Raw genomic sequence first — 26,206 nt, forward strand, 5'->3', positions numbered from 1 at the left:
GGCAGCATTTGACCGAGTATGGCATCAAGGAGCCCCAGCAAAACTGGGGTCAATGGGAATCAGGGAAAACCCTCCGATGGCTGGAGTCATACCTAGCACAAAGGAAGATGGTTGTGGTTGTTGGAGGTCAATCATCTGAGCTCCAGGACATCACTGCAGGAGTTCCTCAGGATAGTGTCCCAGGCCCAACCATCTTCAGCTGCTTCATCAATGACCTTCCTTCAATCATAAGGTCAGAAGTGGGGATGTTCGCTGATGATTGCACAATGTTCAGCACCATTCGTGACTCCTCAGACACTGAAGCAGTCCGTGTAGAAATGCAGCAAGACCTGGACAATATCCAGGCTTGGGTTGATAAATGGCAAGTAACATTCGTGCCACACAAGTGCCAGGCAATGATCATCTCCAACAAAAGAAAATCTAACCATCTCCCCTTGACATTCAACGGCATTACCATCGCTGAATCCCCCACTATCAACATCCTAGGGGCTACCATTGACCAGAAACTGAACTGGAGTAGCCATATAAATACCGTGGCTACAAGAGCAGGTCAGAGGCTAGGAATCCTGCGGCGAGTAACTCACCTCCTGACTCCCCAAAGCCTGTCCACCATCTACAAGGCACAAGTCAGGAGTGTGATAGAATACTCTCCACTTGCCTGGATACGTGCAGCTCCAACAACACTCAAGAAGCTCAACACCATCCAGGACAAAGCAGCCCACTTGATTGGCACCCCATCTACAATCATTCACTCCCGACACCACCGACACACAGTGGCAGTAGTGTGTACCATCTACAAGATGCACTGCAGCAATGCACCAAGGCTCCTTAGACAGCACCTTCCAAACCTCTACCAACTAGAAGGACAAGGGCAGCAAATACATGGGAACACCACCACCTGCAAGTTCCCATCCAAGTCACACACCATCCTGACTTGGAACTATATCGCTGTACCTTCACTGTCGCTGGGTCAAAATCCTGGAACTCCCTTCCTAACAGCACTGTGGGTGTTCCTACCCCACATGGACTGCAGTGGTTCAAGAAGGCGGCTCACCACCACCTTCTCCAGGGGGCAATTAGGGATGGGCAATAAATGCTGGCCTAGCCAGTGATGCCTACATCCCATGAATGAACAAAAAAAAATATACCCCACTATTCAAGAAAGGAAGGGGAGAGAAAACGGAACTACAGGCCAGTTAGCCTGACAGTTGTAGGGGAAATGCTGGAATCTATTAAGGAAGTCTTAACAATATACTTTGAAAATTTACTGAAGGGAAATAGTGCTTGACGAATTTGAGAGTTTTTTGTGGATGTAACTAGTAGTGTAGATAAAGAGGAGTCAGGAGATGTTGTATACCTGGATTTCCAAAAGGCATCTGATAAGGTGCCACACAAAAGGTGCAAGAGAAGGGTTCATGGAGTTAGGTGTAATGCATTAGCATGAACAGAAGATTGGTTAATGAACAGGAAGCAGCAACGGCATTTTCAAGTTGGCAGGCTGGAACTAGCGGAATGCCTTAAAGATCAGTGCAGGAGCCTCAGCTATTTACAATCTGTGTTAATGACTTAGTTGAAGAGACCGAGAGTAATGTATCCAAGTTTGCTGATGATCCAAAGCTAGGTGGCAATGTAAGCTGTGAGGACACAGAGATATCGGCAGGTTAGGTGAATGAGCAACACGGTAGCAGATGGAGTGTAGCGTAGGGAAGTGAGTTTATTCACTTTGGTAGTAAGAACAGAAAAGCAGGATATTTTTTTAAAAGGCGTTAAACTTCTAAATGTTGGTGTTCTGAGAGACTTGTGTGTACTTGTACAGGGAACTCAAGTTCGCATGCACAAACAGCAAGCAATTAGGAAGACAAATAACATGTTGACCTTTATTGCAAGGGGATTGGAGTACAAAAATAAGGAAGACTTGCTACAACATGGCTTTGGTGAGACCACACCTGGAATACTGTGTGCAGTTTTGGTCTCCGTTTAAGGAAGGATATACTTACACTGGAGACGGCACAGCGAAGGGTCACTCGATTGGTTCCTGGAATGAGAGGCTGAGTGAATTGGGCCTACAATCTCTGGAGTTTAGAAAAATGCAAGGTGATCTCATTGAAACATACAAGATTCTGAAGGGGCTTTACACAGATGCATAGGTTGTTTCCCCTGGCTGGGGAATCTCGAACACATGGGACAAGTCTCAGGATAAGAGGCCAATCATTTAGCACTAAGACGAGAAATTTCTTCACTCAGCGGGTTGTGAACCTCTGGAATTCTCTACCCCAGAGGGTAGTGGATGCTCCATCATGGAATATATTCAAGGCTGAGTGTTAGATTTTCAGTCTCTCAGTAAATCAAGGTATATGGGGAGTGGGCGGGCAAGAGTAGTTGAGGCAAAAGATCATCCATGATTGTATTGAATGGTGAAGCAGGCTCGAGCGGCATGTAGTCGTCTCCTGCTGCTATTTCTTGCACTCTTATGATCTGAGTGTCCTTGTACACAAATCAGATGCAGCAAATAATTAGGAAAGCAAATAGTATGCCAACCTTTATTACAAAGAGATTGGAGTCTAAAAGTAAAGAGGCTTATTGCAATTGTATAAGGCTTTGGAGAGACTACACCTGGAATATTTTATACAGTTTTGGTCTCCTTACCCAAAGAAGGGTGTTCTTGTGTGAGAGGGAGTGCGACAAATGTTCACCAAACTGATTCCTGGGTTGAGGATTGTTCTGTGAGGAGGGGTTTGAGTAGATTAGGCCTTTTATCCATTGGGGTTTAGAAGAATGAGAAGGTCATCTTGAAGCATACAAACATTCTTCAGGGGTTTGTCAGGTTAGATGCTAAAAGGATCTTACTGGAGTGTCTAGAACTGATGGTTATCGTCACGGAATAACAAGTCAGCCATTTAGGATTGAGATGAGGATACATTTCTTCACTCAAGATTGTGAATCTTTGGAATTCTCTACCCCGGATAGTTATGGGTGCTCTATCATTGAATATATTCAAGACTGAGATGGATAGATTTTTGGAATCGAAGGTTATGGGGATAGTGCAGGAAGGTGCATCAGCCATAAACATAATCATAGAAATTATAAGCACGGAAGGAGGCCATTCAGCCCATCGTATCCGCACCAGTCGATAAGGAACTATCCAGCTAATCCCACTTTCTAGCTTGGTCCGTAGCCTTTACTGCTGTCCTAACCTAATTTCCCCCCCCCCAAAACATTTACTGGTACCTCCCCCGGATGTTACTTGTATCCTCAATAGTGAAGACCAATGCAAAATATCTGTTCACCTGCCATCTCCTTATGATCCATTATTAATTCCCCAGACTTACTTTCTATAGGACCAACGTTCACTTTGTTAACTCTTTTTTAAATATCTATAGAAACTCTTACTATCTGTCTTTCTATTTCTAGTTGGCTTTCTCTTGTACTCTAATTTTACCTTCCTTATCAATCTTTCAGCCATTCTTTGCAGTTTTTTATATTATGTCCAATCTTCTGACCTGCCTCCCATCTTTGCCCAATTATAGGCTTTTTCTTTAAGTTTGATACTATCTTTAACTGTTTTAGTTAACCACGGATGGCAGGTCCCACCTTTGGAATTTTTCTTTCTCGTTGAAATGTATCTATTCTGTGTATTCTGAAATATCCCCTTAAATGTCTGCCACTGCATCTCTATTGACCTATCCCTTAATCTGATTTGCCAGTTCACTTTAGCTAGCTCTGCTTTCATGCCCTCATAATTGTTGTTCTTCAAGTTTAAAATACTAATCTTGGCCTCACTATTCTCTCCCTCAAACTGAATGTAAATTCAATCATATTATGATCGCTGCTACCTAGGGGCGCCTTAACTATGAGGTCATTAATTAATCCTATCTTGTTGCACAATACCAAGTCTAGTATAGCCTGCTCTCTGGCTCCAGAGCGTATTGTTCCAAGAAATTATCCCGAAAACATTCGATGCACTCCTCATAGAGTCATAGAGATATACAGCACTGAAACAGGCCCTTCGGTCCACCGAGTCCGCGCCGACCATCAACCACTCATTTATACTAATCCTACATTAATCCCATTTTTCCACTCTCATCCCCACCTTCCCTCAATTCTCGTACCACTTACCTACACTAGGGGCAATTTTTTTTTTACAATAGCCAATTTACCTATCAACCCGCAAGTCTTTGGCATGTGGGAGGAAACTGGAGCACCCGGAGGAAACCCACGCAGTCGCAGGGAGAACTTGTAAACTCTGCACAGGCAGTACCCAGAATCGAACCCGGGTTGCTGGAGCTGTGAGGCTGCGGTGCTAACCACTGCGCCACTGTGCCGCCCTCATCTATGCTACCACTGCCCATCTGATTTTTCCAGTCTATATGTAGGTTAAAAATCCCTCCATAATTATCACTGTACCTTTCTGACAAGCTGCCATATTTCTTCCTTTATACCCCTTCCTCCAGTGTGGTTAATGTTAGGTGGCCTGTACACAACTCCCACAAGTGACTTCTAGCCTTTATGATTTCTCATCTCTATCCAAACTGGTTCTACTTCCTGGTCTCCTGAATTTAGGTCATCCTTCTCTATTATACTAATACCATTAATATCATTATTTAACAGAGCTACCCCTCCTGGTTTCCTGTCCTTCCTAAATGCCAAGTACCCTTCAATATTCAGATCCCAATCTATGTCGTCCTGCAGCCACGTCTCCCTAATGGCTATCCAATCGTATTTATTTATTTCTATTATTGCTAACAGTTCATCTGTTTTGTTTTGAATGCTACATGCATTCAGATACAGAGCCTTTAGTTTTGTCCTTTTATCATTTTTGTAACCTCTAGCCTTATCTGTTGATTTACTCTTGGATGTGTATGCTCTGTCCCTTCCTGTCACAGTCTGTTTATCTTTTCCCATATTAATACATTTCTCTCTTGCCTTGTCTCTACTCCTTAATTTACCATATCTTCCCAGATTTGATCCCTTGCCCCACTATTCAGTTTAAAACCCTCTCTACTTCCCTAGTTATGCGGCTTGCTAGAACACCGGCCCCAGCATGGTTCAGGTGTAGACCATCCCAACGGTACAGCCACCACTTTCCCCAGTACTGGTGCCAGTGCCTCATGATCCGGAACCAACTTCTACCATACCAGTCTTTGAGCCATGCATTAATTTCTCTAACCTTATTTGCCCTATGCCAATTTTCACATGGTTCTGCTTAATTTGGCGCCTAGTTCCTCATACTAACAATGCAGAACCTCTTTCCTTGTCCTGCCTATGTCATTGGTACCTACATGGACCACGATGACTGGATCCTCCCCCTCCCATTGTAAGTTCCTCTCCAGCCCTGAGCGGATGTCCTGAATCCTGGCACCGGGCAGACAACATGGCTGCCCAGACTCTCGCTCTTAGCTGCAGAGAACAGTGTCAATTTCCTTAACTATACTGTCCCCTACTACCACTACATTCCTTTTTTCTCCCTCCACTTGAATGGCATCCTGTATCATGGTGCCATGGTCTGGTTGCTGATCCACCCTGTAGCCCCCACTTTCATCCAAGCAAGTTCAAAGAACCTCAGACCTGTTGGGCCATCACGAAGGCTGATGCTCCGGCACTCCTGCCCTCTGGGCCCCCTTACCTGCCTTAGCTGCAGCCACACTCTCCTGTCCCTGACCACTGACCAAATCAGAAGACCCTATCCTAAAGGGTGTGACCGCCTCCTGGTACAAAATGTCCAGGTAACTTGCCGCCTCCCTGATGTGTCGCAGTGTCTGCAGCTCGGACTCCAGTTCAATGACTCTGAGCCGAAACTCTTCGAGCCACAAACACTTACTGCAGACGTGTTTGCCCTGGATCACACTGGCATCCAGGAGTTCCCACATGCTGCAGCCATGACACATCACCTGTCCTGCCGTCCTTCATGTGATTTAAATAACTACTTAATTATTTTATTCAATTTTTTTCCTTTTTTAATATATTTTAATAAGCTTACCATTAGTTCCTTTGCTATTTTAAACGTTAGGATTAGAATAGACCTTAATCACTTACCAGATACTCACCAAACAGGTAGCTTCTTCCCAAACCAATCACCTCCTTGCTTGCCTGTGATGTTTGATGCTATGTTTGAATTAAATTATATTAAACGCTTACCTGTATACTCACCCCGGCGGCTCTATGTTTCCCTGCTCTCACTGTTGATTGTGACGTCACTCTGATCCCTGCTCCGCTCCTGCCGTGCTCCTCTCACGCTCTGTCTCTGTCTCCAGGACTTCAGGAGGAGGCCGAGATGGATCATCCACTTGGCACTTCTGGCTGAAGAATGTTGCTAATGCTTCAGCCATGATCTTGTTGAATGGCGGAGCAGACTCGGCGGACCGAGTGGCCTACTCCAACTCCTAATTGATCAGCTCTCGCGTGTAATCCTGGTGAAGGGTTTCTTGCTCAGAGTGAGTCCTGCTCCCCCTTCACCAGTTTACCAGTGACGGAGGATGGCTGATTCCCTCGGCATTCCCAGCCCTATTCCATGCTTACCTTAGGGAGAGAGAAGGAAAAGTCAGCCATGAGCTGGATTTGTGCTGGGAAAGAGTCTCACATGTTCTTATGTTCCAAATGCACTGCCTGAAAGGGTGATGGAAGCAGAACTTTCAAACGGCAAAGGGGTAAATTCTCGAAGGGGGAAAAAAATTGCAGGGCTGTGGGGAAAGAGCTGGGGACTGTGACTAATTGAATAGCTCAGACAAAGAGCTGGCACAGGCAGGAGAGGCTGAATGGCCTCCTTCTGTGCTGTAAGATTCTGTGATTCTGGTGACAGGATATGGGAGCAGGGATGGGCCCTGACCCCGGAAGTGATTCCGAGTGCCAGTGTCTCTGGGTATTGTGGGTAGCGGCAATGTTTGTTCCTTTATTGATTTTTTTTTTCTGACTTTTTTTTTCCACCAGAACCCGCCGGGGATTGGGCTGTGCAACACCGCAACATGCAGTCATACCGGGAGCAGAGCAGTTACCACGGGAACCAGAGGCTTCTACACCAAGAGGCGCAGGAGTCTGCCCGGCTGGGCGATTACAGCCAGCACCACCAGGGCCAGATGTTTGCCAGCTACATCAACCGGCCCAGCAGCGAGGGCTGCGACCAGCAGCCGTACCCGGCCTTCCGCAGGGAGCCCAACGATTACTACTACACGCGGGGCAAGGAACTGCCTGGTCCTCAGGCCCAGCGAAGGCTGGCTGGGCCCCTGCAGAGTGGGTATGGGACGCAGCAGGCCGGAGGCTACTCAGTGCAGTACCTGAGCGAGGGCCAATGGCGGGCACCTCACGCTGCCCTGGCAGGCTACAGCCAGTTCGACCAGGACGCATATACCAGTCAGTTTTCACCAGGCAGCGGTCAGCAGCAGCTGCGACACCAGCCCTTCCAGGCGGCCCCAGGCGCCCAGGCACTGGTCCAGCCCTCTCCCTCCTCTGCCCATCACCCTCAACTCGCCCACCAGTCCGGCTCAGCTCTACTGGCCAAGTACCAGCAGCGGGCAGCCCATTATAACCCCCAGCAGTTCCAGCCCACTGCATCCACCACCGCCTCCTCCTCCTCCTCTTCCTCTTCCTCCTCCTCCTCCTCCTACCCATCTCCTCAAGGCTATAGCCAGCCTCCCGGGCAAGCTTTCGATGGCTACCACATGAGTGCTAGTGCCCAGTGTGATGGCTACATGGTCAATGCCACCGCTGCCCCCAGTTATGGGACCCAAACCAGTTACAGCTACCAGCCACCCCTGGCCAAACCCTGTTATGAGCAGTCGAAACCAGCCCAGGGTCAGCAACATGGGCCCCTGCAGTACTCCAGCACGGCCAAGGTGCCCTTGGGGAACCAACAGTTTGCCCCCTTCTGCTCGGTTGACATTCCTGCCAAATCGCCCATGCCGTTCCATCAGAACTTCAGCCCCAGTTCCAACCCCTCGCCAGCTACCCCCGTGGCCCAGTCCCCTTCGTGTAGTTCCACCCCTTCTCCTCTCATGGTCAGCAGTGAAAGCCTTCAGGGTGGGCCGGGAGCCATGGGCATGAGGAGCCGGGTGCTGCAGCTCATGCCCCAGCCCAGTCCCACCCCAACAGGTCTGATGCTGAGCCCAGGCTCGCAGTCCGGAGCCTATGAGGGTTTCGGCCTGGAGGGCGGGGCTGAGAAACGGGCCTCTGACCTGGGCCAGAGCAGCTTGACGGCCTTGAGCTCTCAGGTGGCCAACATCCCCAACCGGGTGCAGCACCTGCTTATCTCCGACACCCTGGCTTTGCACCGTCGACAGGGCCGACGTTCCAACAAGAGACTGGGCCCGGGAGGCCCCGCTGAGCAGCTGGGCCTGGAGGAGCAGCTGAAATCGCCACAGGCCGAGTCCCTGGATGGAGCCTGCTCGAGTTCCTCTGAGGACCACGCTGAGCGGGTCCGGCAGCTCAGCGGGCAGAGTGGCTGCTCGGAGCGAGCCTTCAAGACCCGCAACCCGGAGACGGCCAACGCCACCTGCTCGCCGGCCAGTTCCCACGGTGACAGCATCGGCCGGCCCCTGTCCAAAAAATTGATCGCCCAGATGTGCCAGGAGGGTAAAGGGGGCGCCATGGCAGCGCTGGCAGAGCAAGGCCCACGGCGTGGTGAGAAACCCGTTGGCGTCATTGTGACCAGGGAAATGATGGTCAACAGAGGGGATGTGATGGGCATCGGCGGGCAAGGGGATGAACACTCCAGGCAAACCACCTTTCCCACCAGCACTGAAAAGGAATCTGGGCACAACCAACAACCCAACAACATTCGCAACATCATGGCGCGGTCAATGGCCCAAAATGGAAATGGGCTGGGGGTGCACCAAGGCAGTGTGGTGCCCGGTGACCCCTTGGCTGCAAGAATGGAATCCTCCAAGTCTCCCAACTACTTGGCCTATGGATTTCGGGACATGCCAAAGAATGACGGTGGATACCATTACATGCAGTACGCGACAGCCTCTTACGGCCAATCAGACGCTGACCAGTTCGGTGTGGGAGACAGAAAGGTCTTCCCAGGCAAGGCAGAAAAGAGCCGCAGTTTGCTGCAAGAAGCTTTGCAAGCCAGCTATCACGGGAGGAAGTTTCACTCCAGTTACGTTCCAGAGTATCAGTTTTCGGGGTTTACAGACACCCCGTTGCAACCTGGCTACCCTGTGCGGCACATGATCGAGCTGGCTAGGAAGGATGGGTACAATAACGCCATGGCTTCTCCCTCAGGGTGGGGAGACACCAGGGCCCCAGGCCCTACTTTTGGAACGGAGCTGAGCAAGGCCGATCTGGAGATGCAGCTCGAAAGCGGCATGTCGGAGAGGAAGTCAGTCATCTGTGACATCTCCCCGTCGAGGCCGTTTGGTCGAAGCTCCGTGGCCCCAGTCTGCGGGCAAGCACAGGATCGAGAGTTTGGCCGTAACATGAAGGGAGCAAAGTCTTGCAAAGTGGGACAGTCAGTTATCCAGTCGGGCCTTTTTGTAGGGGCAGAAACGAGAGTTAAAGGTGAGATGGACCAAAGCCAGGGTCAGCAGAGGAGCATTGTACACCACGACGGCAGAGGCATTGGGGCCCATTTGCCCCACTGGAAGTACGACTCTTTGGAGCTGGCCGGAGGTTCTGCCACGATTTCGACTCCATTGGCCGACAACTTTCTCCATCAGGCCCTGAACAATCGATCGTCTAGAGCACGGCGGCCCTATGGCAGGGTGACAGGGAGAGCAGGGGCAAGGAGGAGACCCCCAACGCGGGCAGATGACAAGGCGCTCCTGGCGAGAGCATCACTCATCAAACAGGAAGATGCGATGGAGCCTCGGCAAGTGGGGCTGCTTGGCCAATCTCGGGAGAACCTGCCAGTGCAGTTGGACAATGCCGCCTTATATCCTCTTCCCACAAGCTCCGACGCGCTCTCCTCGCTGTTAACCAAGCAAGTCAACGCTCGGCCATCGGGCATGGAGGCACGGGCCCCCGTGAGATCCCCAAACCATTTGCAGAGGCAGATGTCCCATCCCGAAGGGGCAAATGAGTGGGCACATGCTCCCGACGGGAAAGTCCTTCCCGCGGAGTGCTGCAGGAGCGGGATTCAGACAGAACCGAGAGTCTCCCACGCTGCGCAGCAAGAGGCGGGCAACCATCTCTTGCATCATAGTCACGAGGCACAAAGCCCAAAGCTGGACGAATGGCCAGTAGACGCAGACAAGCTTTCACACCTGACCAACAAACAGAATGATACGCTGGGTCAGGAGGACCCATCAATTCAGTCCCCTATTTTATCGAGGAGAAGGATTCGGTCCTTTATATCACCTATTCCAGCGAAAAGACTTTGCCAAGAGTCAAAAGCCAGGGATGCAGAGGCCAGAGTGACTCCCCCTCCCAGCCACAGCACCCAGCAGTGCAATGCCAGTCTGAGCCCCATGCAGAAGGCGGAGGCTGGTGATGAGAAGGACAGCCCCAGTGCCAGTGCCTCTCCAGCGGCTTTGCTTGCCAGTCCCGGCAAACTCAAAACACTACCCCCGAGGAAGGGCCGTGGCTTAAAGCTGGAAGCCATTGTCCAGAAGATTGCGTCGCCCAATGGAAGGAAGTTCCCTACCCCAGGAATACTGGACGGGACCTCTGATGGCATGACCCTGGAGGACATCCTGTCTGTCAAAGAGGGATGCTGGGAGAGTGGCGAGGTGCCAATGGTGCAGCCTGGGGACAAGCTGCACGGGGATCCCACGGGGATACCAGAGATCCAGGCCGGGGACACAGGGGGCGCTTGTGAAACCCTGCGTGCCAACTGCTCCCAGAGCCGCGGAGGCTCCTCGCCAGCTGTTCGGGCTCCGTATCACCCCGAATTCCAGCAGCGCAGCTCCCCTTGCCCCCGCCCCTGTTCCCCGGTGCGCGAGGCTGGGCAGGAGCCTGTTGGCATCGCCCCCAAGGCGGAAGGTGGGTCTGTCAAAGGGTACTTCCCATCAGGCAAGAAGCGGGGGCGGCCCCTGGGGAGCATCAACAAGCAGAAGCGGCAACTGCAGGAGTGTCGAGGGGCACGGCCGCAGGGAGAGGGGGTGGAGGAAGAGGCCACCCAAAGGAAGAGGCGGCCCAGGAGAAAGAAAGCACCTTCCCACCCAAGGAGGTGCTGCAAGAAGCTCGAAGGCCCCGTGGTGCTGCCCCAGGAACCCGAGATCAAACTGAAACACACGACTGGAACAATGACCAGGAGACGAGGAGATTTCCAGGAGAAGGGTTTCTCCCCGTATGTGCTGCTGGAGAGGAAGCGTGAGGCTGCGTTCTTTTGCACGATAATCAACACCCAGGATGACGAACGGAACCGGGCCCAGAAAGGGGTGAAGGGTCACCAGGGCCCAGCCTCCACCCCGCCAGCCAGCTGCGCTGGCAAAGCCTTACCGACTTCCTCGCACATGGTGCTAGGCCCACTGGTGACTGAGTGTTCCACCCTCGGGCTGCTGGTGTGCTGCCTGTGTGGCAAATGCGCCAACCACAGGGACCTGGGTGACCTCTTTGGGCCCTACTACCCGCACCAGTACGCTGGCACTTTGCCCAAGAACCCGCCCCCCAAGAAGATGATGCCAGTGCAGAGCCGGGTAAAAGTGAGACACAAAAGCATGCCCGAGCTACTAAAGACTGGCCAATCGGAGGACGAGGGCAAGGAATTCGGGAATGTCCTGGCTCATCCCAGGTTCAAAAGGCGTCACTACTCCGAGGACTGCACCCCTTCCTGGGCTAGTCCCCGGAGCAGCAAGGGCCACAGGCGCTGCTACTGCTGCGAGAGAACCTCTTCAGCTGTCAACGTACGGACTCAAAAGTTTAAAAGTGAGCTCAGCTCACCAGTGGAGCCCCAGCTCCCTCAACTACCTCTGGACCCCAACGAACTGTGGATCCATGAATCCTGTGTGCTCTGGGCCAGTGGGGTCTACTTGGTCTCTGGGAGACTCTATGGACTACAAGAAGCTGTAGACATGGCCAGAGAGATGGTAAGCATTGCTGCGGAGGGGGTTTTGTGAGGAAATGTCAGGGTGGGGCGGAGGGAAGAGCAAGGCCGGTGGTCTCGGGATGACAATGGAACCTCCTCTGTTTGCTTTATAATTAGCCTACCCGGTGACCTCTCCGCTTTCTGTTTTATTCATTTGTGGGATGTGGGCGTCACTGGCAAGGCCACAGGTCCCTGAAGGTGGTAGGACAGGTAGACAGAGTGGTGAAGAAGGCATATGGAATGCTTTCCTTTATTGGCTGAGGTATAGAATACAAAAGCAGGAATACAAAATGCTGGAACTGTATAAAACACTGGTTCGGCCACAGTTGGAGTATTGCGTACAGTTCTGGTCACCATATTACAGGAAGGACATAATTGTTCTGGAGAGAGTACAGAGGAGATTTACAAGAATGTTGCCAGGGCTTGAAAATTGCAGCTATGAGGAAAGATTGGATCGGCTAGGGTTGTTTTCCTTAGAACAGAGTAGGCTGAGGGGTGACTTAATTGAGGTGTACAAAATTATGAGGGGCCGAGATAGAGTAGACAGAAAGGACCTGTTTCCCCTAGTGGAGAGGTCAATTACCAGGGGGTACAGATTTAAGGTGATTGGTAAAAGGATTAGAGGGGACATGAGGAAAAACCTTTTCACCCAGAGGGTGGTGGGTGTCTGGAATTCGCTGCCAGGAACGGTGTTGGAGGCAGAAACCGTCAATTCTTTTAAAAGGTACCTGGACAACACCTGAAGTGCTGTAACCTGCGAGGCTACGGACCAGGTGCTGGAAGGTGGGCTTAGATTGGGCGACTAGTTTTTTCAGCTGGCGCAGGCACGATGGGCTGAATGGCCTCCTTCTGTGCTGTAACTTTTCTATGGGTCTAACATTTGTTGCTCATCCCTTATTGCCTTTAAATGAGCATTTTGCTAGGCCCTATCAGATGGCAGTTCAGTGTCAACCACGTTGCTGGGGCCTGGAGAGACACGTAGGCCTGACCGGGTAAGGACAGCAGGTTTCCTTCCCCAGTGATATTAGTGAATCCGATGGCTTTTTACAACATTCGATGATTAGTTTCATGGCACCATTACTGTTTTTGAGATTTTTTTTTTAATTTTTAAAAATTTTATTTTAGAGATACAGCACTGAAACAGGCCCTTCGGCCCACTGAGTCTGCGCCGACCAACGACCACCCATTTATACTAATCCTACATTAATCCATATTCCCTACCACATCCCCACCACCTACCTACACTAGGGGCAATTTATAATGGCCAATTTACCTATCAACCTGCAAGTCTTTTGGCTGTGGGAGGAAACCGGAGCACCCGGAGAAAACCCACGCAGACACAGGGAGAACTTGCAAACTCCGCACAGGCAGTACCCGGAATTGAACCCGGGTCGCTGGAGCTGTGAGGCTGCGGTGCTAACCACTGTGCCGCCCTTTTTATTAATTAATTGAATTTAAAATGCCACCAGCTGTCATGGTGGGAATTTGAACCCGTGTCCTCAGGACTCCTGGATTAATAGTCCAGTGACCACTACACCACCCCCTAAAAGACTAAGTCCATGACTGCATGTGGCAATGGGCTGTTAATCCACGGGCTGCACACAGCCGACACGAAGGTGTTTTCCAATAGGAATTCCTGGTGGTACTCAGGAGCCCGAGCTGATTTTTCTGAAACTCACTGAAGTCAGCTTTGCTGCACATGCTCCTCACCATTGGCTGCTTTGCCTTCAGAGGCCAAGGCCCTAAGCCCTGGAATTCCCTCCTGAAAGCTTTCTGCCCCTCTCTCCTACCTCGAGGCTCCTTAAATCCTACCTGTTTGACACAAGCTTTTGGTCACCTGTTCTTCGATCTCCCGATGTGGATGGCTGACCTGTTGTATGATTACACTCCTGTGAAGTGCCTTTGATTGTTCTACGATATTACTAATGTTGTTCCGCTCAGTTACTGATTTTTTTTTTTTTACGCACTCCCCAATGCCGGGTTTGTGAAGTGAGGCTGGGGATTGAGTTTTGGACACTGGCGTGGGGTCCTCTGGTGCGACCAGGCTGTGAGGGTTTTGGGGCCATGGTCAGGATCTGTTGTTAATGCTCTTTTCCTGGTTTTCAAGTAGGGCATTGAATCTGCAAACTGTGTGTATGAGCTGGAGCCAGCTTAGCTTCAACAAAACAGTGGGATACAACAATGTGCACAAGGCAGAATACGTGAGAGTAACCAACACAATAAACCAACTCATCACTATTCAAAACCTCCTTGTGAACCTCCTTCTCATCAGATGTTACACAGTGACAGACCAGTGTCCACAAGTACTGTACCCAGTGTTATACAGTGACAGACCAGTGTCCACCAGTACTGTACCCAGTGTGATACAGTGACAGACTGGTGTCCACCAGTACTGTACCCAGTGTTATACAGTGACAGACCAGTGTCCACCAGTACTGTACCCAGTGTTATACAGTGACAGACCAGTGTCCACCAGTACTGTACCCAGTGTTATACAGTGACAGACCAGTGTCCACCAGTACTGTACCCAGTGTTATACAGTGACAGACCGGTGTCCACCAGTACTGTACCCAGTGTTATACAGTGACAGACCGGTGTCCACCAGTACTGTACCCAGTGTTATACAGTGACAGACCTGTACCCACCAGTACTGTACCCAGTGTTATACAGTGACAGACCGGTGTCCACCAGTACTGTACCCAGTGTTATACAGTGACAGACCTGTACCCACCAGTACTGTACCCAGTGTTATACAGTGACAGACCGGTGTCCACCAGTACTGTACCCAGTGTTACACAGTGACAGACCAGTGTCCACCAGTACTGTACCCAGTGTTATACAGTAACAGACCTGTCCCCCACCAGTACTGTACCCCAGTGTTATACAGTGACAGACCTGTCCCCCACCAGTACTGTACCCAGTGTTATACAGTAACAGACCTGTACCCACAAGTACTGTACCCAAGTGTTATATAGTGACAGACCTATCCCCCACCAGTACTGTCCCCAGTGTTACACACTGACAGACCTGTACCCACCAGTACTGTCCCCGGTGTTATACAGTGACAGACCTGTCCCCACCAGTTCTGCAACCCCAGTGTTATACAGTGACAGACCTGTCCCCAGCAGTACTGCAACCCCAGTGTTTTGCAGTGACAGACCTGTACCCTGGTGTTATACAGTGACAGACCTGTACCCACCAGTACTGTCCCCGGTGTTATACAGTAACAGACCTGTACCCACCAATACTGTACCCCATTGTTATACAGTGACAGACCTGTCCCCACCAGTTCTGCAACCCCAGTGTTATACAATGACAGACCTGTCCCCAGCAGTACTGCAACCCCAGTGTTTTGCAGTGACAGACCTGTACCCTGGTGTTATACAGTGACAGACCTGTCCCCAGCAGTACTGCAACCCCAGTGTTTTGCAGTGACAGACCTGTACCCTGGTGTTATACAGTGACAGACCTGTCCCCACCAGTTCTGCAACCCCAGTGTTATACAGTGACAAACCTGACCCCACCAGTTCTGCAACCCCAATGTTATACAGTGACAGACCTGTCCCCACCAGTTCTGCAACCCCAGTGTTATACAGTGACAGACCTGTCCCCACCAGTTCTGCAACCCCAGTGTTATACAGTGACAGACCTGTCCCCACCGGTTCTGCAACCCCAGTGTTATACAGTGACAGACCTGTACCCCAGTGTTATACAGTGACAAACCTGTACCCACCAGTACTGCAACCCCAGTGTTACACAGTGACAGACCTGTCCCCACCAGTTCTGCAACCCCAGTGTTACACAGTGACAGACCTGTCCCCACCAGTTCTGCAACCCCAGTGTTACACAGTGACAGACCTGTACCCAGCAGTACTGCAACCCCAGTGTTACACAGTGACAGACCTGTCCCCACCAGTTCTGCAACCCCAGTGTTACACAGTGACAGACCTGTACCCACCAGTACTATACCCCAGTGTCACATAATGACAGACCTGTCCCCGCCAGTACTGTACCCCAGTGTTACACAGTGACAGACCTGCACCCACCAGTACTATACCCCAGTGTTACACAATGATAGACCTGTCCCCACCAGTACTGTACCCCAGTGTTACACAGTGACAGACCTGTACCCACCAGTACTATACCCCAGTGTTACACAATGACAGACCTGTCCCCGCCAGTACTGTACCCCAGTGTTACACAGCGACAGACCTGCACCCACCAGTACTATACCCCAGTGTTACACAATGATAGACCTGTCCCCACCAGTACTGTACCCCAGTGTTATACAGTGAGAGCCTTGAACCCCAGTGTTACGCAGTGACAGACCTGTACCCACCAGTACTGTACCCCAGTGTTACACAGTGACAGACCTGTACCCACCAGTACTGCAACCCCAGTGTTATACAGTGACAGACCTGTCCCCACCAGTTCTGCAACCCCAGTGTTACACAGTGACAGACCTGTCCCCACCAGTACTGTTCCTGTAATAAAAACAAGAAGTGCTGGAACCACTCAGCAGGTCTGGCAGCATCTGTGGAAAGAGAAGCAGAGTTAATGTTTCGGGTCAGTGACCCTTCTTCGGAAGACTCAGCCTTGAGCTCCCTCTCGCTTCTCTGTGTCATCTTGTCGTCTCCCAGAAATGCTCAGTACTGCACCCTTATTATACAGTGGCAGACCTGTACCCACCAGTACTGTACCCCAGTGTTACACAGTGACAGACCTGTACCCACCAGTACTGCAACCCCAGTGTTATACAGTGACAGACCTGTCCCCACCAGTTCTGCAACCCCAGTGTTACACAGTGACAAACCTGTACCCACCAGTACTATACCCCAGTGTTACACAGTGACAGACCTGTACCCACCAGTACTATACCCCAGTGTTACACAGTGACAGGACCTGTACCCACCAGTACTATACCCCAGTGTTACACAGTGACAGACCTGTACCCACCAGTACTATACCCCAGTGTTACACAGTGACAGACCTGTACCCACCAGTACTATACCCCAGTGTTATACAGTGACAGACCTGTACCCACCAGTACTGTACCCCAGTGTTATGCAGTGACAGACCTGTCCCTGCCAGTACTGTACCCCAATGTTATGCAGTGACAGACCTGTACCCACCAGTACTGCAACCCCAGTGTTATACAGTGACAGACCTGTCCCCACCAGTACTGCAACCCCAGTGTTATATAATGACAGACCTGTCCCCCAGTGTTATACAGTGACAGACCTGTCCCCACCAGTACTGCAACCCCAGTGTTATATAATGACAGACCTGTCCCCCAGTGTTATACAGTGACAGACCTGTCCCCACCAGTACTGTACCCCAGTGTTATACAGTGGCAGACCTGTCCCCACCAGTACTGCAACCCCAGTGTTATATAATGACAGACCTGTCCCCCAGTGTTATACAGTGACAGTACTGTACCCCAGTGTTATACAGTGGCAGACCTTTACCCCAGTGTTATACAGTGACAGTCCTGTCCCCACCAGTACTGCAACCCCAGTGTTATATAATGACAGACCTGTCCCCCAGTGTTATACAGTGACAGTACTGTACCCCAGTGTTATACAGTGGCAGACCTGTCCCCACCAGTACTGCAACCCCAGTGTTATATAATGACAGACCTGTCCCCCAGTGTTATACAGTGACAGACCTGTCCCCCAGTGTTATACAGTGACAGACCTGTCCCCACCAGTACTGTACCCCAGTGTTACACAGTGGCAGACCTGTACCCACTGGTACTGTACCCGTGTTATTCAGTGACAGACCTGTACCCACCAGTGCTGTACCCGTTGTGCAGTGACAGACTTGTACCCATAATAAAAACAAGATTTGCTGGAACCACTCAGCAGGTCTGGCAGCATCTGTGGAAAGAGAAGCAGAGTTAATGTTTCAGGTCAGTGACCTTTCTTCGGAAGACTCAGCCTTGAACTCCCTCTCGCTTCTCTGTGTCATCTTGTCTTCTGCCAGAAATGCTCAGTACTGCACCCTTATTATACAGTGGCAGACCTGTACCTACCAGTACTGTACACCAGTGTTAGAGTGGCAGACCTGTCCCCACATGTACCTGCCAGGACTGTACCCCAGTGTTATACAGTGACAGACCTGTACCCCAGTGTTATACAGTGACGGACCTGTACCCACCAGTACTGTGGCCCGCCTCCCCCACTGTCCCCCTTGCCCCCCCGACTCTGAGCCTTGAACTCACTCTCGCTTCTCTGTGTCGTCTTGTCTTCTACCAGAAATGCTCACACTGCCAGGAGCCTGGAGCTACCCTGGGCTGCTACTGCAAGGGATGCCCACTCAACTATCACTACATCTGTGCTGTGGAAGCAGGTAAGTGTGAGTGAGATAAAATCAAGAAATGCTGGAAATACTCAGCAGGTCTGGCAGCATCTGTGGAGAGAGAAGCAGAGTTAACATTTCAGGTCAGTGAGCCTTCCTCAGAACTGACAAATTTTAGAAATGTAATAGGTTTTCAGCAAATAAAGTGAGAGTGAGGGCTGGGGCTGGATGGGGGAGGTGAGAACGGTGGACTTTCATGGTGGTGGGTCAGGGATTCAAGGAGCTGGCCTGTCATCCAGGAGAGATGAGACTCTGAATCTGAGCTGTGTCTTACTCACCCGCTGTTTGTTTTGGTGGGACGGAGAGTGGGGGAGAGGTAGTGAGGTTCATAGAATCATAGAGTCATACAGCATAGAAACAGGCCCTTCGGCCCACTGCGTCCATGCCGACCAAAATGCCTATCTATACTAATCCCACCTGCCTGCATTAATTCCATATCCCTCTATGCCTTGCACATTCAAGTACCTGTCCAAATGCCTCTTAAATGTCGCTACTGTTCCTGCCTCCACCACCTCATTCCAGATACCCACTATTCTTTGTGTGAAAAATTTACCCCTTTGATCCCCTTTAAACCTCCTCCCTCTCACCTTAAATCTATGCCCTCTAGTTTTAGTCACCCCTATCATGGGAAACGGACTCTGGCTATCTACCCTATCTATGCCTCTCATAATTTTATATACCTCTATCATGTCCCCTCTTAGCCTCCTTCGCTCCAGGGAAAACAGACCCAGCCTATCCAATCTCTCTTTATAACTCAAGCCCTCCAAACCAGGCAACATCCTTGTGAATCTTTTCTGCACCCTCTCTAGCTTAATCACATCTTTCCTGTAGTGCGGCGACCAGAACTGCACACAGTACTCCAAGTGGGCCTTACCAGCGTTATGTACAACTGTAACATGACGTCCGAACTCTTGTACTCAGTGCCTCGGCCGATGAAGGCAAGCATGCCATACCTCCTCTTCACCACCCTGTCTACCTGTGTTGCCACTTTCAGGGAACTATGTACTTGCACCCCAAGCTCTCTCTGCTCAACAACACTCCCCAGGGCCCTGCCATTCACTGTATATGTCCTGCCCTGGTTTAACTTCCCAAAATGCATCACTTCACACTTGTCTGCGTTAAATTCCATTTGCCAATCCCTTGCCCACTTTCCCAGTTGATCTATATCCTGTTGTAACCTTAGACAACCTTCTTCACTGTCCACTATACCACCAATTTTGGTGTCATCTGCAAACGTACTAATCATGCCCTTTACATTCACATCCAAGTCATTAATATGTATGACAAACAACAGAGGGCCCTTCGCTGATCCCTGTGGCACACCACTGGTCACCAGCCTCCAAACTGAAAAACAACCCTCCACTACCACCCTCTGCCTCCTATCACCAAGCCAACTTTGTATGTTCAACGGCAGCTCTAGGCAGATGAAGCAAATGCCACCCTGAGACTGGCAAAGGTAACGTGGAAGGAACCACTGCCGTTGCAAAGTCCAGCAGTGGTCACTTCCTGAGCACTTCCTTGCTCATTTCAGCGCACTCCTGCACATTACCACCTTCAGCCCAATTCGCACTGTGTAGTCCACGGGTCATGGAACCTTGTAGAACATTCACCCCATCCTGCCTGTGCTGGTTCTTCCAACGGTCTCACATAGTCCATCCCCCTGCTTTTTTGCCCATAGCCCCATAAGTGCCTCATCCTCTGTACCACTGGTGCAGGCTCCAGTGGAAATGAGACCAGTGTCCTAGCAGAAAGGATAAATGGGATAGGACTTTAAACTAGTAAAACTGGGGAGGGATCAGCTAAAAAATGACATCAGCCTGAAGGCAATAGAATTTGCGGCCGTTGAGGGGGGTTTGGGTTCAATTTGTTTTTTGTGACTCGCTGATCAGTGCCATCTTTAATCCTGACAGTGACATTTCAGTGGATGAGGCTGCATTTGCGCATGTGCTGGTACTGCGCCACCTAGTGGTTGCGTAGTCAGCAAATTCAGCCCAGGATTCAAGTTAGTTACTCGGATTGGCAAATAGAGGGAAGTGGTATTCTCCTGCAATCAATGCTGAGACTATTATTATTAACTATTTACATAAACAATTTGGACTCTAGAATCAGACGTCCCATGTCAAACTTTGCGGATCATATCGAATTGCGGGGGTGGGTGTAGTTAATACTGAGGAGGACTGTGACAAAATACAGGAAGGATCTAATAAACTTGCAGAATATAGAGAAGTGTGAGGTGGGAAGAAGAAGGGCGCTGAATACTCCTTGGAAAATAAGTGTCTAAATGGGGTAGAGGAGCAGAGGGATCCGGGGGTGCAAGATACACAAATCACTAAAAGTAGCGACACAGGTTAATAAAGACATATAAAAGTAAACCAAGCACTGAGTTCATTTCTAGGCGAATAGAAATGAAAAGCAGAGAAATCATGTTAAACCTATACGGAACTTTGTATAGACCACACTTGGAGCACTCACCACACATCTGGCCTCTACTATGAAAAGGATCGTAGAGGCACTGGAGAAGGTGCAAAAAATATTTACTAACTTTTTTTTAATTCATTCATGGGATGTGGGCGACGCAGGCCAGGCCAGCATTTATTGCCCTTCCCTAATTACCCTTGAGAAGGTGGTGGTGAGCTGCCTTCTTGAACCGCTGCAGTCCATGTGGGGTAGGTACACCCACAGTGCTGTTAGGAAGGGAGTTCCAGGATTTTGACCCAGCGACAGTGAAGGAACGGCGATATAGTTCCAAGTCAGGATGGTGTGTGACTTGGAGGGGAATTTGCAGCTGGTGGTGTTCCCATGCATCTGATGTCCTTGTCCTTCTAGGTGGTAGAGGTCGGGGGTTTGGAAGGTGCTGTCTAAGAACTCTTAGTGCATTGCTGCAGTGCATCTTGTAGATGGTACACACTGCTTCCACTGTGCGTCGGTGGTGGAGGGAATGAATGTTTGTAGATGGGGTGCCAATCAAGCGGGCTGCTTTGTCCTGGATGGTGTCGAGCTTCGAGAGTGTTGTTGGAGCTGCACCCATCCAGGCAAGTAGAGAGTATTCCATGACACTCCTGACCAGTGCCTTGTCGATGGTGGACAGGCTTTGGGGAGTCAGGAGGGGAGTTACTTGCCGCAGGATTCCTAGCCTCTGACCTGCTCTTGTAGCCACGGTATTTATATGGCTACTCCAGTTCAGTTTCTGGTCAATGGTAGCCCCTAGGATGTTGATAGTGGGGGATTCAGTGATGGTAATGCCACTGAATATCAAGGGGAGATGGTTAGATTCTCTGTTGTTGGAGATGGTCATTGCCTGGCACTTGTGTGGCACGAATGTTACTTGCCACTTATCAGTCGAACCCTGGATATTGTGCAGATCTTGCTGCATTTCTGCACGGACTGCTTCAGTATCTGAAGGGTTGCGAATGATACCGGAACTGTGATTCTACCTATCAGGAAAGATTGAATGGGCTGGCAGTCTTCTGTCTGGAAAAAAATGTGATCTGATGATAGATGTTTTGACTTGTGGGCGAGGCTGTCAATATAAGATGGTCACTGATGCAGCCAATAGGGAATTCTGGCGAAACTTCTTGATCTGGAGAGTGGTGAGGATGTGGAACTTGCTCCCGCAAGAAGTAGTTGAGGCAAATACTAGAACTGCATTTAAGAGCAAGCTCGATAAGCATTAGAGAGAGGAAGGAGTAGAAAGATATTTTGATGGGGTGAGATGAAGAGGAATGGGAGGCGGCTCATGTGGAACATCAACACCAGGATAGACCCGTCGGGCCAAATGGTCTGTTTTAGTGCTGGAAATCCTTCGTAACTTTTAACTGTTGCCCGGCATGACGGGCTGGTGCCTCACTGACTGTCATTTATGGGGTTTGGGGGGCGGGGTTGTTGGTTGAGGGGTCACTGACTGTGCAGCTGATGTTGAGACTCCTTTTTCTTTTTAACAGATTGTTTTCTAAATGAAGAGAATTTCTCCATGAAATGTCCCAAGCACAAGGTGAGACCAGAGGAAATCTAGCTCATCACTATTATTGACATTTTATTGCTGGTAAACTGTGCATTCATAAAGGGGGAGTTTCGGAGCTGGGATAAGGCCCGCTGCCCCCTTCGGTCAGTCGCCCGCTGCCCCCTTCAGTCAGTCGCCCGCTGCCCCCTTCAGTCAGTCGCCCGCTGCCCCATCTCCCTAACCCTGTTTGGACGACTGTATTTCCCAATTTGCCTGTGTGTATCTTTGTGCTCATTCTCCATAACTCTGCATTTCCCTTTTGAAGGCTGCTATTGAATCTGTGTCATTCACTCCAGTCAGGCCATGCTTTCCAAATCCTAACCACTCATGTTTACAAAAAAAACTTTTTTCCTCCTGTCGCCTCTGGTTATTTTGCCAATCACCTTAAATCTGTGTGCTCTGGTTATCATCTCGACAGGCATTGGGAACAGTTTCTCTTTAGTTTCTTTATCTGAACCCTTCATGATTTCAAACTCTACTGTCAAATCTCCTCTTCTCCTCTGCTCCATGGAGAATAATCCCAGTCTTCTCCAGCCTCTCCGTGTAACTGTATTCCCGTGTCCCTAGAATCAATCCAGCAAATCTCTCTTGTCCGCTTTCCAAATCCTTCACGTCCTTCTTAAAGTGAGGTGCCCAGAATTGGACACGACATTCCGACTGGGATTTAGGCGGGAGACAGCAGCGCAGTGGTTATATTACTGGACTAGTAATTTAGAAGCCTGGACTAATGCTCCAGAGACGTGAGTTCAAATCCCACCTCAACAGCTGGAAGTATAAATGAATTAAATTAATCTGGACGAAAAAGCTAGTCTCAGTAATGGCAACCATGAAACTACCGGATTGTCATAAAAACCCATCTGGTTCACAAATTATCCTTTAGGGAAGGAAATCTGCTGTCCTTACCTGGTCTGGCTGACATGTGACTCCAGACCCACAACAATGTGGTTGATTCTTAACTTCCCTCTGAAATGGCCCAGCAAGACACTCCGTTGTATTCACGGCTGCATTTGCTGACAACGCTACCACTAGGTGGCGCTGCAGTGACACATGTGCAAATGCAGCCTGTTCCACCAAAACGTCAGTCTGCGATGTTCAGGCAGCTGCCAGGACTAAAGATGGAGTTGCTCAAATAATCAACACGAAGGAAACCTAACCTAAACACATGGCAGCACACAATGGCAGGAGGGAGTGAGCGAGCGGGCCGGGGACAGTGGGGGGGGGGATAGAGCTGGCCCGGGGGGAGGGCAGAACTGGATGGGGGTGTGTGGGGGGGAGCGAAGCGGGCTGGGGGTGTGGGGGAGTGGCCGGAGAGCGTGGCAAAGTGGGGGGGGAGAGGACCAGAGCGGGCCGGGGACAGTGGGGGGAGTGGAGCGGGATGGGGACGTGGGGGGGTGAGCGTGACGGGGAGAGGGGAGAGCTTTGGTGGGTGGGGGGGGGTGGCAGAGCTGGACGGGGGTGTGGGGGGCGGGGAGCGGAGCAGGCTGGGGGTGTGGGGGAGTGGCCGGAAAGAGCGGAGTGGCCAGAGAGCGCGGCAAGAGGGGTGGGGAGCGCAGCATTGCTGATGGCGTAAAGCGCATGCGCAGAGTTGCCCAAAGATGCACAAGTGACGCGATGACATCATCGGCGCATGCGCTGACCAGTCCTGGCAACACGGAACGCAGCGCACGCGCGGAGAGCAGGAGCCCGTCTGCACGTGTGCGTACCGCGGCGCAGCCTGATGACGTCAGTGGCCGGCTGCGTTGTCAGGAATCACTTTGTGTATTCGCCGCCACCTTGCCAAGAGCATTTCATCGTGGGCAAAGAATGCTATGCCGTGCCAGCGACACACACATCCCGCAAATGGAATAAATAAACACACTTCCTGGCTTTTGTACTCTGTGCCAGTATTTTTGCTTTGTTTACCGGTCCTGCCATCTTCAAAGATCTGTTGTAAAGGAAGGAGTGATTTAAAATGCAGGCTTTGCTCTCTCCAGCACAGAGCTGCAAAGGGTAGCAGTACAGAGCAGTCGGAGCGAGGCTGAGCAGAGGCACCTCCATTTCCCTTCGGACAAAACTCAAACAGGTGAGCAAGCGTGGGTGACCTGGCTGGGGTGACTTCGGGATGGGGTGTACCAAATGTGGGGAGGAGGTGATGAGTTGGAGTACAAAGTGTGGGAGGGGCAGGGAGTGAGTTGGTTTGTCAAGAGCGTGTTGGGCGCGATTTGGGAGGGTACAGAGCATCGTGGGGAAGGTGGGCAGGTAAGTTGGGCAGTAGAGTTTTGGGGGGGGTACTAAGTGGGAAGGGGTGGGGTCATTAGGGGGGTACAAGGTGTGTGGGGGCGTGTCAAATTTCCCCTCTAATCCTTACATCTGGTTTACCGCAGGTCCTCCTGTTGAGGGAGACGGTGAATCGGACACGATTACGCGACCGGACACGGTGACTCCACAGGCGTGTCTGCCGACCCCGGCACGCTCGCTGTTTACCGCAACCACACAGAATCGTCGGCAGTGGACTTGGAGCAAAAGTACCCCTGAACCCCGAGGGCCCACAGCCTCCGAGTCCCAGGACCTGCGGGGCAATGAACAAAACAATAACAGCCCGTCCTGACTGGGGAGGGTTAGGGGTCAGGGGTCGGGGGAGATTTGGCTGAAACTGCCCCCTCTCCCTAACCACACTCAGCCCCAGAACCACATCCCAATACCCTGGACTGCCCTGGGTTCAATCTCCTGATGTAAATGGCTTGAGTTTGAGAGGGTGGGTCACCTAGATTATATATTTTATTTTTTATTTTAAATATATCGGTGAGTTTTGATTTTTAAAATACTACTTTTTTTTTTCCCTGTTTCTCTGTCCCCTGCTCCCTTCATTGGCTGAATCACAGACTGATCTAGACACGAGACAGCCTGATGGTGAGAGTGTGGCCGCTGTATGTTCAGTGTTATTTTGGGTGTTTTATTCTATATATATATATATATTATATTATATATAGTTATTAAATTGTTTACAACAGTAATGGAGGCTGCTGCTGGTTTTATTCACTCATTGGAGACTAGGGGGCGGTGGTGCAGGGCTGTCACTTGGAGGTGGGGCATGTCACTGGAGATTGAATGGATTGCACATGGAATATGGGCCCCTGATGCAGGAAGTGGGTGCCCCAGAGCCATTTGGTTCTTGAGGGCAAAGACACTTGTCTGGGAGCTGTACCCGCTCAGTATGGTATGAAGGTATGAAAGCAGAGCTAGCCAAAGTGAACTGGAAAATTAGGTTCAGGGATAGGTCAATAGAGATGCAGTGGTAGACGTTTAAGGGGATATTTCAGAATATACAGAATAGATACATTCCAACAAGAGAGAAAATTTTTAAGGGAAGAACCCACCAGCTAAGGTTAAAGTTAGTATCAAACTTAAAGAAAAAGCATATAATTGTGCAAAGAAGATTGACTAGTTAACAGGAAACAGAGAGTAGGTATAAATGGATCATTTTCTAGTCGGCAAGATGTGATGAGTGGTGTGCCACAGGGATCTGTTCTGGGGCCTCAACTTTTTATAATTTGTATAAATGACTTGGATGAAGGGACGGAAGGTATGGTTGCTAAATTTGCTGATGACACAAAGATAGGTTGGAAAATAAGTTGTGAAGAGGACAAAAGGAGACTACAAAGGGATATAGACAGGTTAAGTGAGTGGGCAAAGACCTGGCAAATGGAGTATAATGTGGGAAAATGTGAAATTGTCCATTTTGGCAGGAAGAATAAAAAAGAAGCATATTATCTAAATGGTGAGAGATTGCAGAGCTCTGAGATGCAGAGGGATCTGGGTGTCCTAGTGCATGAATCGCAAAAGGTTAGTATGCAGGTACAGCACGTAATTAGGAAAGCTAATAGAATGTTATTGTTTATTGCGAGGGG

General features: G+C 50.3%; 1 protein-coding gene across 3 annotated transcripts in view; it reads left to right on the forward strand.

The window, feature by feature from the left end:
• The window catches only part of tcf20 (transcription factor 20), a 45,558-nt gene extending 20,790 nt beyond the window's left edge, over window positions 1–24,768 (forward strand). The window contains exons 2-6 of one of the 3 annotated variants that reach the window (XR_010969832.1): window positions 6,925–11,960; window positions 18,217–18,310; window positions 22,261–22,310; window positions 24,298–24,381; window positions 24,683–24,768. Coding sequence is in view for 1 of the 3 variants with exons in the window: in XM_068019337.1 (XP_067875438.1) it covers window positions 6,960–11,960; window positions 18,217–18,310; window positions 22,261–22,310; window positions 24,293–24,340 (5,193 nt within the window). In the remaining 2 variants the exon portion in view is untranslated. Of the gene's footprint in view, window positions 1–6,924; window positions 11,961–18,216; window positions 18,311–22,260; window positions 22,311–24,292; window positions 24,382–24,682 lie in introns of all 3 variants that reach the window. The other 2 variants (XM_068019337.1, XR_010969833.1) reach the window with 2 other exon arrangements.
• The last annotated feature ends 1,438 nt before the right edge of the window (window positions 24,769–26,206 follow it).

This window comes from Heterodontus francisci, chromosome 41, assembly GCF_036365525.1.
Source record: "Heterodontus francisci isolate sHetFra1 chromosome 41, sHetFra1.hap1, whole genome shotgun sequence".
NCBI lineage: Eukaryota > Metazoa > Chordata > Chondrichthyes > Heterodontiformes > Heterodontidae > Heterodontus > Heterodontus francisci.